Source organism: Diceros bicornis, unplaced genomic scaffold (genome assembly GCF_020826845.1).
Source record: "Diceros bicornis minor isolate mBicDic1 unplaced genomic scaffold, mDicBic1.mat.cur scaffold_73_ctg1, whole genome shotgun sequence".
Classification (NCBI taxonomy): domain Eukaryota; kingdom Metazoa; phylum Chordata; class Mammalia; order Perissodactyla; family Rhinocerotidae; genus Diceros; species Diceros bicornis.
The window spans coordinates 2794061-2808053 of NW_026691615.1; the positions used below are offsets into that span (position 1 = coordinate 2794061).

A 13993-nucleotide genomic window follows, 5' to 3' on the forward strand; every position below is an offset into this window, starting at 1 on the left:
GACTTCCAATTTCAAACACTTCTGAAAATTCTCCCCATTAACCTATGAGCACCAAGGACTTGGGCCTAGGACCGTAATTGCAAACACACTGGAGGAACCCAGACCCACGTTCGTTGACACACGGGCACCAGTTGAACCCAGCAAATCAATCTCCAGCTCCCAGAATTTGCATGTTACTCGTACAGGGTCTTTCAAATGACTGGTGTGCTTATGAATGCCAACCTACTCTTTCCCCTTTGCCTGGGGAGCAGAGCATCACTTGATGCTTTTGCAAACACACCCCTGTGGCACACGCTCCCCTTAGCTTCATGGTTCAGCGTGGCAGTCATTTACGAGGCGCCAGCCAGGTGATCAGCTGCTTTTACAGTGAGAGTGGAGGATTTGGGTGGGATGCCGTGTGTTCAGGCCAGTGTGGGGCGAGGCTTGGGGTTGTAGGGAGATGAGCTAGGGAGGCCCCAGCCCAGCTGGGGCTTCTAAGTTAGCTCAGCTCTTCGTCTGCCTCTCCGGCCCAGGCAGAACAAGAAACAGGCTGGACGGGACTCTGGGATGGCCCTCCCAGCCCCTCAACCCCCGAGCCTCCCCTGACTGGCCAGGCTTTCTCCCCTCTCCCCGCAGGCGCCCTGCAGATTGAGAGCAGCGAGGAGACCGACCAGGGCAAATACGAGTGTGTGGCCACCAACAGCGCCGGCGTGCGCTACTCGTCCCCCGCCAACCTCTACGTGCGAGGTAGGGAACGCCACGTCCAGGTCGAAGGCAGGGACACCCCCTTCCCATCCCCCCTCCCTCCTCGGGCTCACAGCCTCCGGGCTCCCCTGTCCCCTGCAGACCCGAGCAGGAGGCCCCCCAGCCCCGGTCATGGTGGGACCTCGGGTGAGGCGGTGTCCCTCTCCGGACCTCAGTCTCCTTGCCTGTGAAATGGGGGCGGCTCAAACCCCCCACCCCCGGGCCTTGTGACGGACGCCCCATGGGCTGCAGGACTTGAGGGCGGCAGGGGGGAATGGGGCAGGGCCGGGGGGTCAGTCTGGGGCCCACAGGGCCGGGGGAGCCTGCAGGCCTCGGCCCCACCCCGCCCGCCCACCCCGGTCGGCTTCTGTGGTGTGTGTGCCGTGCCTCCCTGTTACGTGCTCGCTTCGCTTCTCCCCACTCCGTGGCCTCGTGGCTCCCCGCTTCACCGCCCCCCTCCAGCACCCTCAATCTAAGAGTTGGGGAGGGGTCTTCCAGGCTGCCCTCCCGCCAGCCCCCACACCCTCGGCCGTCCCAGAGCCCGGTGCTGTCCGTCTTCTCCTGGTCAGCGTCAGGAAAGGACGTGTTTAGGCCAAAGTGACTGGGGCTGCAGCAGGCACATACGCCCCAGGGGCTTGGCACAGCAGCGAGGCCGGGCACCCTCGGCTTCCGATTCCCACTCAGTCATGCCAGGAGCACGGGGTCCTTGCCCCAGCATCCCCAGCCCACCCAAGGGAGCCCTGGGAAGAGTCTATACCAACTTCCTTCTGGGTCCCTTGGTGTCCCCTTCAAAGGCGCCAGGGGGCTCCCCCTGCCCCCAGATGCTCTGCCAACGTCCCCTTATCCGTGTGTTGGGCCTCTTTGGCCTTTTCAGAAATTTTAATCTGCCTCCTCATCTCCTGCCTCCGATGGCTGTTTCTGATCAGATTTGTGGTAGAAACAGCATCACCCGCCAGGAAACGGGGGCCCCTTTCAGACCCCAGGGCTGCCCCGTCTTCTTGCCTCCATCACACGCTTCTCCAGGCCTGTTTCTCCCATTCATCGCACCAAGCCCCTCCCGTTCTCCACCCGAGAGGCGGGGAGGCTCCTCCCTCGCCCACAGACCCTCAGCCCCCTGGTCCCCACTCAGCACAGCCCCCACCGGTCCTGAAGCAGCCACTCGGTTCTGCACCTCGGGGGTTTTGCATCTTATCTCTGAGGCTGCATGGTGGGAGGGGACAGAGATGCGGGCGCGCGGGCGGGCAGGGGGCGCACCTCCGATCCGCTGCCGTGCTCGGGGCCTCTGGTGAGTTATAGCGCGTCCGTGACTCTGACTGACTGGTCTTCGTCTAACCTGCTTATTTCTCTGCAAACACCTGGGATGGGGGTGTGTAAGTCTGGCAGGGCTCCAGGAGAGTGCACAGCAGGCACCGGGCAGGGTGGGGGCGGGGCGTCTAGCGAGGGTGCGACAAGGGAGGGGGGCCTCCGTGTCCTCAGCCCCCCAGAGGTGGGGTCCCCTGGCGTGAGCCTCCTTTCTTTTGGGGGGTCCAGCCTCCCCATCTTTACCTGGGTCTCAGATGCTCCAAAACCGAATTTAAAAAAAGAATCGCGGAAGGCAGATGTAGCTCTTGTGTGTCGAGGAAAGAAAAAAAAAGAAAAAGTCATTGCTGTTCTTTTTTATTTTTTAATTTTAATTTTTTTTTTTTTTTTGGTTTAAAGAGAAAAAAAAAAACAACAAACTATTGCAGCTTGTAGCCTTGGGAAGTCCTCTTTTTACTCTCTGTATCTCCCCTATTTTTTCTCTTCTCCCCATGTCATTGTGTTCTGCATCAAATCCCCTTTACATCCCTCAGAGCTTCGAGAAGGTTGGTGTGTTTTTTTCTTTTTTACTTTCTTTACCCACATTTTTACATTCCGAAAGTGACACGCACACACACGAGACGCACACGGACACGCACACAGACACACACAGACAACGCACACAGAGAACGAGAGAAAAACGAACTCGAAAAAAAAAATCATGGAATACGTGTAATAAGCACAAAGCGAACAAAACAAAACAAAAAAACCGCCAAGAAAGAGCAAAAAGCCAGAAAGACACGAAAATCTCAGCCGCGCCCAGCCCGGCCTAGGGCCGGCTGCACACTTGTGATGCTTGCATTGTGCTGCCTCTATGCATCCTTTGGTAATGTCGTTGCTAAGTTCTTTGCACCCCTCGTCGTCATGGTAACATGGGCCTGATGCATGCTGGGAGAATGTAAAAATTTCTCTGCATGCCACTCTTGTGGGTTCGGTTTGGTGAATTCCCAACGCCTTCTGTTGGAGTGTTTCTCGTCTTCCGTTCCATTTTTCTCCTTGGTTTCCTTCGCTTTTCTTTCTTTCTTCTTTTTGTTTACGATGATTTCTCTCTTTTTTGGTTCTGTTTCGTTTTGGGGGGGAGGAAACCGATTGGTTCTTTTTTTTTTCTCCCTTCCCATCCCCTTCCCCTGGCCCTCTTCTCCCCCAAAGTGTTTCGTCTTCGGTTGTGTGTCGTGTTGCGTGCTGTTTGGTTTCGGTTTCTTGGGCTGAGCTGTTCTGTGGTTGTTCTCCAAACGCATTGTGATTTATAAGCCAGTGTTCCTGTCCCAAACCCCATCCAGGAGGGCGGAAGGGGTCCCACAGCTGGGATGCGGGGGGCAGAAAGTGACCGCCCGGGCTCAAGGGCACAAGGGAGGCGGCATAGATGGAGGGCAGGAGATCAGAGCCTGGGCAGGGAGTGTGGGGAGAGCAGCCCCATCTGCCTGACCCCACTGGCCGGCCCTGTTTTACCCAGAGCTGGTGCCTTGGCCCCATAGGGCAGCCGTGTTTGGAAGGAGGTTAAGCAGGCCTGTTCCATCCTTTTGCCTCAGTGTGAGACCACCTCCCACCCTCCCAAAGAACCCCCAAAACAGGCATTTGAAGCACAGCTGAGCAGACAGGTAACATACTGAGTTCTTGTTAATATAGTGACACCTCCCAAGGTGGGAAGTGGCCACCTTGAAATGGATCATCCTCCCAAAATAATGCATGCTCGGCACAGCAGTGCTCAACATGGCAGCAGGCACGATGACTTTATGCGTCCTGGCTGGGCACAAATATGGAACCGCCCATCAGAAAATGTAGCATGATGGACTTTGGGAGAAATACTTGGCCAATTATCTTGCACCTTAGGGCTACGCCTCTGCCTGCCAGGCAGCATTGGCTGCTTCCCCCTACCCTGTCCTGGCTGCTGGGCCCAGTCACAGGCATCTTTTGTCCAGAAACGCAGCACGGTCACTTTCTGAGTACCCAAGCATCAGAACTGTGGAATTCTGGAGAAAACCCTGGGGAATATTGGACACAGCCTCTCCCCTTCTCTCTGCCTCCCCGACTCTCCCTCTGCCTCTCTCTCTCTTTTCAGCTCTCTTTCTCTCTGTGTGTCTCTCTCACTCTTGCAAACCTTCGGAGATGCACGCTCCCATCTTCTGCTCCCTCCCTGAGGAAAGGCAAGCCCTTGAGAGTCCCACTCCAACCCCAAATAAAAACCAGCTCCCAATAAAATCCATTTAGATTTCTAGCCCCCAGCTCACTTTGCAACATAGGTGATAATTGAGGGCAGAGGCTGGCCTGTTTGGGGTCACCTTTTACCCCTTCTTGTCCCTCAATTGCCTTCTCTGAATTCCCAATTAAGTCCAGGGCCAAGTTGGCAAGAGGACTTTAGATGCAATAAGAGGGGATTTATTTTTCCTATCTCCTTTTCAGTCCAGTGTAAGAGCTGCCAGGCTGACCCTCAGAGAAGCCCCGAAAGATGGAGAAGAGGGGTCCACCAGCCCCTCCACCAATGCTGGGTCCCAGTGAATTGGAGCTGAAGGGTGGCTGAGGGTCTCTGAAGACCACTTGGACTTTTGGGGCAGTAGAGCCTAGTGGTGAGAGCACAGTCTCTGGGCTGTGGCAGACCGGGATTCAAACCCTGCCTCTGCCCCTCCCGGGCCATGTGACCTCAGGCTAGTCACTGGAACGCTTGGAGTCCATTTCTTCATCTGAGCAGTAAGGATGGTCCATATGCCTAGCTCACAGGGGAGTGGAGGATCCTATTAAGCTAATTAACACTTATCAAGTGCCCTGTATAGGGCATAGCACGTAAGAAATCACCAGTGGGATTGTCATAGAACAAAGAAGTAAAGAGTTCAAGGAGATGATCTGAGCAAGTCACTTCCCTTCTTTGGGGACCTCAGTTTCCCCATATGTACCTCGCAGATCCACTGTTTCAATAAGCTTAGGGGAAACTGCTTTGAAAAGAATCATGGGGCAGAAGCTGCTTCATTTGCTCAGATCTCATTTTTCTCTGGTGCTTTTCTGAGCCCATCCCATAATCTCATTTTCTCCTGGCTCCCAACCCATTCCCGTGAGATCAATGGCCTCCCCAGAGCCATATCTCTCTCCTTTTTTTATCCCCGTCAGTCCCCCAGGAATTTCTGTGGCCACAATGTCAGAAGGGGGCCAAAAAAGGCCCAGCTTGGGGGCTAAGCTACCCTTGCAGATAATTACCAGCCCACCAGAAGAGACAGGCTGCCTGGCATGTTCTGCCCTGAAAGCTACAAGTATTTACATTGTTGCCAGAGTAGCCAGTCCCAGAGTTAATTGTTGCAAGGAATCCCCACCCCACCTAACCCTTCCTTCAATTCACAATCTCCAGCTTCTGCTGACCCTGGATTGTTGGGGGGGGGGTGGAATATTCAGACTTGCCCTCCTCCTGAAATTTATCTCTGCAATCCAAAGGGCCAGAGTCAAAATCGAGCCCATTTTTTTTAATGCAACTGGCAGCTTCCTTTCCAAAACTCCCCTGGGGAAATGCAGCTCAGGCTTAAATGAGGTGGGAAGATGATCAGATTACATGCTCCCTCGCTGTTCATTTTCTTTTTTGTCTCTTTAACATTGTAAGCCTTTAAGGTATGAGTTAGCAGCTCAAGGTGGTATCTTTACCGCTTGGTCTGGCGGCATAGTATTATTGAACCACGACGCACAGGACCCAGTTAAATAATGTGCCGCCCACCCGATGTCACGGGAATGTGTGGGGAGAACCCAGAGCAAGCTGGAGACGTGGGGAAGAACTTTCCACCTTGGAGGGACTTAGGATGTAGTCAGGGTTTTGGAGGAGGCCAGATGAGTCTGGCATTCTTGAACTCCAGGTCTCAAATGCCGAGCTCAGAACCCGGGACTCGATGCCTGATACCAATTGGCGATCGAGATTGCCCCAATTTCCAAGTGTTCTTCAGAACCCTTTATCTGCAACCCGTCCCCAGGCCTTTTCAGATCAATCCGTAGCATGGAATTTTACAGGACAAATTGTTATTAAAATTAAATTTCTGGCACCCAAGCTGTATAACTGGTGAATATGATCTCTAGGTGTTCCCCTTACCTCCTGACCCCCCAAAACAGGAGTAGATACAGATATTCGTCTTGGAACCCCCCTCATCTCCTGTATCTCTAGAAAGACTTTTGCTGGGGTATGTTGGAAAGCTCCCTGTTTCTGCTCATCGCATCTGGCCACGTCTCCCCCCTACCCCGTCCCCAAGGCCCCTGACTTGATTCTGGGGGTAGGTGATGGCAAATCAAGACCTAGCCCTTCTCCTCGTCCCAGCCTCATCCCGAGGGGAGAGGGGGCTCCAGGGGTGGGGAGGCAGGCTTTCCTCGGTTTGGGCGGGCGGCGGGGAGGGGGAGTTCGTTCTGCAGGAACACTGAGCTCTGGACACCTCTCGCCTGCTGCCTGCCTCACACCCTCTGCATCGCTGTTTCCTCTGTTTCGGGGCGGGTGAGGGAATATTAGATTACACCTTGTCATCTGGAAAGCCCCGCGTCTCCGGCGGCCACAGCGAGGGGGACAAAGGGAGTCAGTCGATTGGCAAGATGTCATCTCATTTTCAGCTAGAACCAAAAAAAATATTAACAAGTGGGGAGAGAGAGGATACCCCCCCCCAAAATTATAAAAATAGCTATAATGCAGCAAAATGTCCAGCTGAAAATGCCAGTGAAGTGCCGAGGCCGCTGGCCAGCCCGTGGGCCAGGGGTCCAGCCAGGTCCCTCCCGGCCTTGCACGCTCTTCCGATGGCGGAGGGAGCTGGTGGTGGGAGGGGGGAGGCAGGATGGTGGAGAAGGCTGGGGGGAGGAGGATGCTCAAGGCAGGCTGGAGGGTGGTACCCGCCCTCCCTGGGCCACAGGCTGGGGCTCAATGGAGGGGCTGAGAAACGAGCTTTCGAATCAGGGCTCGGACCCCCTCCCTTCCCCCGACAGGTGTAATCTAAGCTTAAGTAAACCCGTGGAGGCTGCAAAACTTCTTGGCATCTCTCCCCCGCCCTCCCCATCCGCATCCTCATTTTGGAGTCCGGAGGAGCCTCTGGTGGCTTCTCGCACCCCAAAATGTCCAGCAGAGCCCCCCACCCCCACCCCCCTCGGAGCTGCGGCTTGCTGAATCTTTGAGATGCCTGACACTGTCAAGTTCCTTACCTAGAGCCTCAACCAGATCACCTCACTTTTGAGTTTCTCCCTCACCCCACTTCCCCACCCTCCTCCCCCAAACCACCGCCCCCCCTTTTCGGTTTTTGAGTTTCTGCCTCTTCCTGCCTGGGGGAAGGGTCGTCTCCCAGTTGCTTTGACAGTTTTTGAGTTGTTTTTCCATGTGAATCGGGGTTTGAAGCGACCCGCCCCCCCCCACAACCCGCCACCCCCCCACCGCCCACCCTCCTGACCCCCTCACCCACGCGGGTCCCCCCCGCTGGGACCCCCCGGCTACTCGGTGACGAGAAGAGCTGGAAACGAGAGCCAGCTGGAGCGTGCTGAGGACCAAGGCTGGTGTGGTCCCCTTATAACCCGCCTGGACCCTCCATTCAGGTCGGTAATTGGGGGCGGGGGTCCCGCGGGGCCACGCCGTCCCGTGGGCTCCGCGCCCACCTTACTTTCTAACCCGCACCTCAAGCTTGCAGCCGGGGGTGGAAGGATGACGTGGGTGGGTGTCAGTACCAAACTGGGCAGAACACAGTGTCAGCCGCCCACCCTTGCCAGCTGGGATGATGCCCAGAGGCCTTATGAGACCTCCAGGGGGTTCTGAGCCACCTAGCGCCAATGGGCACGATCCTCCCCAAACTCGTGGCAAACCAGCCCTCTTCCTGCAGCATGGAGAGGGTGAGAAAGCAAGTAGGCAAAGTATCTTAGGTGACAGCCTTCATAGCTATTGGCAGGTCCATTTAAGGCTGCCGGCCACGTTGGGGATTGTAAGCACTAGAATTACTGTTGTTGATAAATGCCCTCCCACATTTAACTGACTTATAATTCCCGTACAGCAAGTCTGTTACATAGTCAAGACGTATGCCTGGTCTTTACTTCTGGAAAAAGTTAGAAGTACCTTCCAAATTATGATGCTTCCTAAGGGGAGATGTTTTAAGATAAGATCAGATGTGAACAGTGTCTTTTGGGTGAGATGTTGAGCCTTACAGGGGGATAAATTGGGTTCACGTCTAACCTTTGAATCCTAAAGCTAGCTCTTACTCCCTTTGATGTTCCAACAATCCCTTTCAGGACGAGCCTTTTACTGATGGCTTCTGGACATTTATTATGATGGCTGCTGGATATTATTCAACTGGTGGTTACTGGGCATTATTCAGTTGATTGTTGTATATAAGTGATGGATACTTTTGCCCTCTTTGGTGTCCCCAGAGGGTAAGGACACACAAGTTTGAAAGAGCCAGATGCCAAGAAGGAACACCTGGCTATAATTCTTTCTACTTAACTGTGGTGAGAGAAGGCTTGCTTTACCCGAGAGGCAGGAACCAGGCATGCCTGGCTTTGAGCTCTGGCCTCACCGCTTCCTTTCTTTGTGTCTTCCAGCTAGCCCTGTCACCTCTCTGAGCCTCCACTCCCTCGTCCACAAAATGGGCATAAAGAATCAGCCTCGCAGAGTTGGGAGGGATAAAGTGAGATGGGGATTCCATAGAAATTCTTACTATTTCCTGTTTTTTCTCCTTTAACTCTAATTCATACCCCAACCCCCGTAAAGTAGACAATCTACTTGATCTTTCCAGCACCCTGGAAGGCTGGAAGGCAACTTCACTGGCCCCGTGCACCGGCTGAGCGAGCATCTGCTTGTTTCAGCCATATCAGCTCCCGGAGCTGGTTTTCTATGGGATCCTGAGGCCTTGAGGAGTTTGCCTTGCTATGTGATCGGAGTGTCAGGACCTCTGTCTGTTCAGCCCTAAGCGAGGGGCAGGGGGTCACTGAGAAGTGACCGAGAGGGACCCCAGGGGGGCGGGTTGGTTTGCTCCGAAGGTTCTTTCTCGGCGAGGATCTCACCTCTGTGGCCGCCTTGAACCCTCCGCCGAGGCCCTTGGGTGCGGGGTGAGGAGGCCAGACCCTGTGTTCTGCCGGGGGTGGGGGGCACCTCCCTGGGGATGCCACAGCCCCCTTCCTTTCAGACCCCGATTTTCAGCCCCACAGCCATTCCATGTTTTTTTTTCTTTTCTTCTTGCTTTCGGGCCTTTTGTTTCGGAGGGATTTTTTTCGTTCGGTTGGTTTTCTGGATGATATATATATTTTTTTTTCCGCTTTGTTTTTGCATTTGTTTCTCCTGGTTTTGTTTTGGACCTCGACGCCCGCTTTCTGTCCTTGATTAATTAGCTCCCCCACACTCATCCCCCATCGTGTTCCGTTTCCATGACAACGCAGCGTCCAGGCATCCCACTCATGCCTCGCTGTGGATGCCGGCGGCTGGCCTGGACCGCGTCCGCTGGCTGGCCGGACCCCATTCTCGCCCCGACTCCCCCCATCCTCCGCCCAGCCCTGCCAGAAAGCCACCCCCATCTTAGCACCCCGCCCCTCAACCCCAGTCTGTCTGCATGGCCCCTCTGTCTCTCCCCACCCTTGCCCCCCAACTCCTCCCTTCCGCAATACCTTCCACTTCCTCATCCTGTCTCCGTGTCTCTGGACCTTTCGTGGGCTTCCTTTTCAGAAGGGCTGCTGGCTCCCTGGCCCTCCCTCCCGCCCCCAGGGAGCTCCCCCCTTCTCTTTGCCTCCAGCTGGGGTTCAGGGAGCAGGGACCGGGAACCCAGTCTGGAAGAGAGGGAATTAGGCTGCCTCCCTTTATCCCCTGGAGCCCCGTCCTCTGTAGGGCAGGCCAGACCCCCTTCACGCACCCCCTGAGGGGTCCAGCTGCACCCCCAATACCATGCGAAAATTAGAGACAAGTTGAGATGCTAGAAGTCCCTCTGTGGCCTGATTTATCCTAGCCCGCCCTCCAGTCTGTCATCTCTACAGTTGGAGACAAGACTCTTTGACCCGCCCAAAGCTGAGGACCAGCTCCTTCTGGCTGAAAGAGTTGACTAGATTCACCCAAGTCCTTCCCACTGCAGTGAGACATCTCTTATGGGGCAGCAAAGCCTTTTAGAAGTTGGGGTGCCTGTCAGCATGCACCCCTGGCCCCCCACCCCAAGACCCATCCAACTTCCGAAAACGGAGCCCCCGAATTGCATCCTGCTGCCTTCATGGTCCGTGAGATGGGGACAGAAGGCCGCACTGGCTTCCCCGCTAAGAAACGCAGAGACCATGTTCCCGTTTTCTCAACGTTCAATTTCATCCCCTCGTTTATTGTTATTCTTCTTAATAATACCCTACTTATTATTCTGCCAGGGCTGCGATGTGACAATGTGACATGTCACATTGGGTCACATCCGCTAGAATTAATATGCAGTGTTGACGTGGGCCCCCTCCCCCGTCCTTCTTTCTCTGTCTCTGTCTCCCCCTCTGTCTCTGTAGTCCCGCTTTCTCTCTCTTTCTCGGCTCATCTCTGGTACCCACATAAGTGTGCATTGAAGACCCCTGAGATCCGGGTCTCTCGGCATTGTCCCTCTCTCTGTCCCTCCTTCTGCTTCTCTCTCTTTCTCTCTCTCTCTCTCTCTCTCTCAACCAACCTATTTTGCATGCTGTTTGTGATTCTGAGAGCTGCATCTATCAATGGAAACTTGTCAGATCCGACAGAAGCTTTTAGAAGGGTTTCTATGCCCCAAAACCACAAAAATTTCATTAGAGTTTCTCATCTTTTCCTTGAGGGCCCTCGGGAAGTGGGGGTGGGGCCCCCAAGGGGGGATGAGGGTAGGGGGCTGAGATCCAGGCCCCCCTTCTGCCTCCTGGTTCCAACTCTGCCCATGACCTTCCCCCTTCCCCGTGCGACCTTCCCAGAGCCCCCCGACGCTTGGCAGCCGGAACCTTCCGAAGCTCCCCGCTTGGGAGAGCGGGCAGAGGGGCTGCCCCCCGAAACCACGCCTTGTCAGCAAAGATGAGAAACTGCTGATAAATTTTTGTGTTCGTAACTGTGCTGTGACCAGCCACTCTGGTCTCTGAAACCCTGTTGCTATGAAATAATGCTTCATGTCTCTCTTATTATATATCGATATATCTCTCTCTATATTGTTTGTGAAGTACCTTCCTTTGAAGTTTTGGTTTCTTTGTGTTGGAATTTGGTTTTTTAATTTGGTTTGTTTGTTTTCTTTTCATTTGGAAGAAAAAAAAATTTCAGCGGGGGGGGAAGGAAAGAGCCCTGTTTATATTTAAATTGTTTTCCACTTTTTTTTTTCCTTTTTTTCTTTCTTTCCTTCTTTCTTTCTTCTTGCTTTTCTTTCTTTTCTCCTCTGCATCCCGTCTCTCCGCCCCCCCCTCGACCCCGTGCGTCTCCCTCCCTCCCGCCCGCCGCCCCCCCAGTCCGCCGCGTGGCACCTCGATTCTCCATCTTGCCCATGAGCCACGAGATCATGCCAGGTGGCAACGTAAACATTACCTGTGTGGCCGTGGGCTCGCCCATGCCGTACGTCAAGTGGATGCAGGGCGCCGAGGACCTGACGCCCGAAGATGACATGCCCGTGGGCCGGAACGTTCTAGAACTCACGGACGTCAAGGACTCTGCCAATTACACATGCGTGGCCATGTCCAGCCTGGGCGTCATCGAGGCCGTGGCGCAGATCACGGTGAAATGTAAGCAGGGCCCAAGCCCAGGTTGGGGGTCCAGGTGGAAGACCTCTGAGTTACTGGTGTGGCTTCAGTCATTCATTGGCTGTGAAGGGGACAGTTGTTCTGGAAAGAAATATTTATTGATTATAAATTGTCCTGGGCCTGGCCCCGTGGAGTGAGACCCGGTCTCACTCTGTTGAGATCATTGTGCAAAGTGGGAGACAGCCACGTAGCCAGGCACCCGTGACACAGGCTGATTAGAGCCATGATGGGGGCCACATAGCACCATTCAGACCCCCAGAGTAAATGTCCCACCTCCCAGGACACTTAGGTCAGGGAAAGACTAAAAGTTGAACAGGAATGAGCCAAAGAAGTGGGGGAACAGCCTGTGCAAAGACAGAGAGCTGGGGAGAGCAGCGGGGGACCAGGCTAGGAGATAGGACAAGAAACTACAGACTCTCCCGATGTCTCAAGTTTGTAGTAAGATTCAGAGGAAGGTGTCCCCAAATATTTGTCAAGCTTTAAAACAGCAGCCGGCAAACTACAGCCTGTGGGCTGAATCCGGCCCTCCACTTGTTTTTATAAATAAAGTTTTATTGACACACGCCCATTTGTTCACACCTTATCTATGGCAGCTTTCAGACAAAGGCTGCCTGGTTTGCAAAGCCGAAAATAGTTACTGTGTGGCCCTTTGCAGGAAAAGCTTGCCAAGCCTGCCCCAGGGCCATAGAAATTGTCAGCATCAGCTGACTTGTTGGTCATTTTGCTGAGGGGTTGACTTCTGGTGACTGTTCCTGGGGCCTGGGGATGCAGCTGTAAATAAAACTCAGTCCCTGCTTGGGGGGAAAACAGACAAAAAACCAGATACCCTCAGGTGGTGATGAGAAGTGAGCAAAGGTGTGTCTAGCTAGAGTGGCCCTTTTTTTTTTGTGAGGAAGATCGGGCCTGAGCTAACACCCAATGCCAATCCTCCTCTTTTTTGCTGAGGAAGACTGGCCCTGGGCTAACATCCATGCCCATCTTCCTCTGCTTTATAAGGGACGCCGCCACAGCGTGGCTTGACAAGTGGTGCGTTGGTGCGCGCCTGGGATCCGAACCGGCGAACCCCGGGCTGCCACAGAGGAGCTCGCGCACTTAACCACTTGCGCCACCAGGCCGGCCCCCTAGAGTGGCCTTAAGGAATGACGTTTGAGAAGGAGCCAGCCACGTGGCTGTCTGTGGGCGGAGCCTGCCAGATGCAGGGAACAGCAAGTGTGAAGTGGGAACAGACAGAAGGCCCCTGTGGCTGAGCAGCGTGAACCACAGAGAGCACTGTTGTAGACCAGGGGCCACCAGTGTTTCTTTCCAAAGTATATTTTTCTTAAAAAGCAAATACTTTCTTAAAACAGTAAATATTTTCAGTTTTATGGGTCATCTTGTCTTTGCTGAAGCTGCTCAACTCTGCCAACGTGATACAAAAGCAGCCATCAGCAGTGCGTCACCGTGGCCGTGTTCCGATAAAACTTTATTTATAAAAACAGGTGCCGGCCCTTGGGCTGTAGCTTGCCGAACCCCTGCTATAGGTGATGGGATAGGGGTCATTGGGCCTGCGGTCACCGCCGAGGAAATGAAGGCTCAGAGAGGGCAGTTGTGTGGCCGAAGTTCACACAGCCTTCAGGGTCTGCAGCCAGTGTGTCTGGTGTGACTCTGCGTCCCGCCCACAGCTCTCCCCAAGGCCCCGGGGACGCCGGTGGTGACAGAGAACACGGCCACCAGCATCACCATCACGTGGGACTCAGGCAACCCGGACCCGGTGTCCTACTATGTCATCGAATATAAGTCCAAGAGCCAGGACGGGCCATACCAGATCAAAGAGGATATCACCACCACGCGCTACAGTATCGGTGGCCTGAGCCCCAACTCGGAGTACGAGATCTGGGTGTCGGCCGTCAACTCCATCGGCCAGGGCCCCCCCAGCGAGTCAGTGGTCACCCGCACGGGCGAGCAGGCCCCGGCCAGCGCGCCGCGGAACGTGCAGGCCCGCATGCTGAGCGCGACCACCATGATCATCCAGTGGGAGGAACCGGTGGAGCCCAACGGCCTGATCCGGGGCTACCGCGTCTACTACACCATGGAGCCCGAGCACCCCGTGGGCAACTGGCAGAAACACAACGTGGACGACAGCCTGCTCACCACCGTGGGCAGCCTGCTGGAGGACGAGACCTACACCGTGCGCGTGCTAGCCTTCACCTCGGTGGGCGACGGGCCCCTCTCGGACCCCATCCAGGTCAAGACGCAGCAGGGGGGTGAGTGGCCCGCGGCGGAG

The 13993-nt window shown here is 54.8% G+C and overlaps 1 protein-coding gene across 1 annotated transcript in view; it reads left to right on the top strand.

The window, feature by feature from the left end:
- PTPRS (protein tyrosine phosphatase receptor type S) overlaps positions 1–13993 on the top strand; it is a 92230-nt gene that overhangs the window by 49989 nt on the left and 28248 nt on the right. The window contains exons 6-8 of the mRNA XM_058538054.1: positions 616–726; positions 11443–11712; positions 13392–13973. Of these exons, the coding sequence (XP_058394037.1) occupies positions 616–726; positions 11443–11712; positions 13392–13973 (963 nt within the window). The remainder of the gene's footprint in view (positions 1–615; positions 727–11442; positions 11713–13391; positions 13974–13993) is intronic.